At 47.3% G+C, this 1611-nt stretch overlaps 1 protein-coding gene across 1 annotated transcript; it reads right to left on the reverse strand.

Moving 5' to 3' along the window:
- Nucleotides 1-9: 9 nt before the first annotated feature.
- On the reverse strand, nt 10-1596 carry BT62DRAFT_1014479 (UDP-Glycosyltransferase/glycogen phosphorylase; the record flags this gene model as incomplete). The annotated part of the gene is made up of 9 exons (XM_043178222.1): nt 10-20; nt 76-492; nt 542-582; nt 629-728; nt 779-939; nt 990-1103; nt 1156-1165; nt 1216-1437; nt 1500-1596. Coding segments are annotated over 9 exons (1173 nt in total), but the record flags the coding sequence as incomplete, so codon positions are not given.
- Nucleotides 1597-1611: the final 15 nt, after the last annotated feature.

A 1611-nucleotide genomic window follows, 5' to 3' on the forward strand; every position in this document is an offset into this window, starting at 1 on the left:
AAATGAATTTCAGATAGTATCTGGAAAATCGACCAACCTCATGCTGGATCTGTTCTGCCATCCTTCGTGCCGCACTCTTTGCAGCGGGGCTGACAAGAAAACCGATGGCATCCTTTAGGCTATCTACCGTAAGACTCTTTGGAGGAATCGGTGCAGGTCCAGCCCCGGCCTTATGAATCATATTACCCCAAAATCCTTGGTCACCGAAGAACGGAACAACAACAGTTGGAAGTCCCTTAGATAGTCCAGCCGCAGTAGTTCCTGCACCACCATGATGAACAACTGCTGCAACACGTCCGTTTGAAAAAAGCCAGTCATGAGGTATATTTCCAAGAATGAAGATATGTGACGGAATGGAGACGCCTCCGAGCCCTCCCTGAAAATCACCAAGCGTAAGCGCATGACACAGGTTGAAAATAGGAATCGGATGCACCCATCCAGCGGATACAAGAGCTCGGACGCCAGCTTGCTTCGTTGCTTCAAATATAGTACCTTTGGATACCAAGTCAGACTTAGATTGTCACAACGGTAAAAATCGTACTTGTCATTGCAACGGGATCGTCTACTACGACTGAACCGAATCTGACAACAATAAGACCCAAGGGTAAACGATGAAATGGATACATACCCTATGTATATTGGTGCATCACCGGACGCCAGGAATGCAGCAAGGTCATCTGGCGGCGTATAATTCGTGGCCAAGTCCAAAAAATAGAAGCCTACGACATCTAGTGGCAGGTGAGGATGGTATATAAAATTGGCTGTGAATCCCACAGACCGATATGGTTCTTCCAATCCTTCGGTTTCGGTACAAGAGCTGGGCTCATACAGTATGTCCAGGGAACCTTGCAAGTATCGAGAGCGGCCGGACCCGATCGCGCGGACAGAGGTGCTAAGCCGAGGGTTCGTGTACGCAATTTATTGATGATGTCGCCCATTCTTGAGACTACAGTTAGCACCAACCAATAGGAATTATAAGATAACCCAACCCTTGCCAAGTCAGGAGTTCTGCCAGTGGATAAGTCAGATAATTTGTCAGGCCTCGTCTTGCATTCGAATCTTTGACATTGACAAGAGGATGAGGGAAGGCCGATGTCGCACTCCTGGGATGGAGGATAATCAGCTTGTTATACCGTCGATGCAAACGTGCCTCACCATGGCATGGCTAAAAGGACAGCATTAGAATGAAGAGATGCAAGCGGGAGGAATACTGACTAAACGATAATAAGAGGGGAATACCCAATGCTTCGGCACAATGAATGTGGGCAAAAGACGGAGGATTCGCTATGATAGCATCAGCGGTGAAATTTTTCCCTGTTTGAGGGCAACGCGAGTGACATGAAAGCCAGCATCCATTCATCATCTCAGCGAGCATCCTCCGCTTTCTTGGTATATCGCCATTAGTTAGGGAATCCACGCCGGGTATTAGTCCAGGATCTATAGTAAGGCACGAAGGTTAGTTTTTACTGCTTATTATACATCACCACGCCATGACATACTCTTCACCATGTAGCTCATCAGGTCTTGTGGATTTCCTCCAATGTCGAAGAACTCTAACTCTTCTTTGGTAACAAACGTTCTGAACGTCTCGTGTGTCGCTATTCGTACGCG

This window comes from Guyanagaster necrorhizus (genome assembly GCF_019112545.1).
Source record: "Guyanagaster necrorhizus MCA 3950 unplaced genomic scaffold BT62scaffold_152, whole genome shotgun sequence".
In the NCBI taxonomy this organism is placed as follows: Eukaryota; Fungi; Basidiomycota; class Agaricomycetes; order Agaricales; family Physalacriaceae; genus Guyanagaster; species Guyanagaster necrorhizus.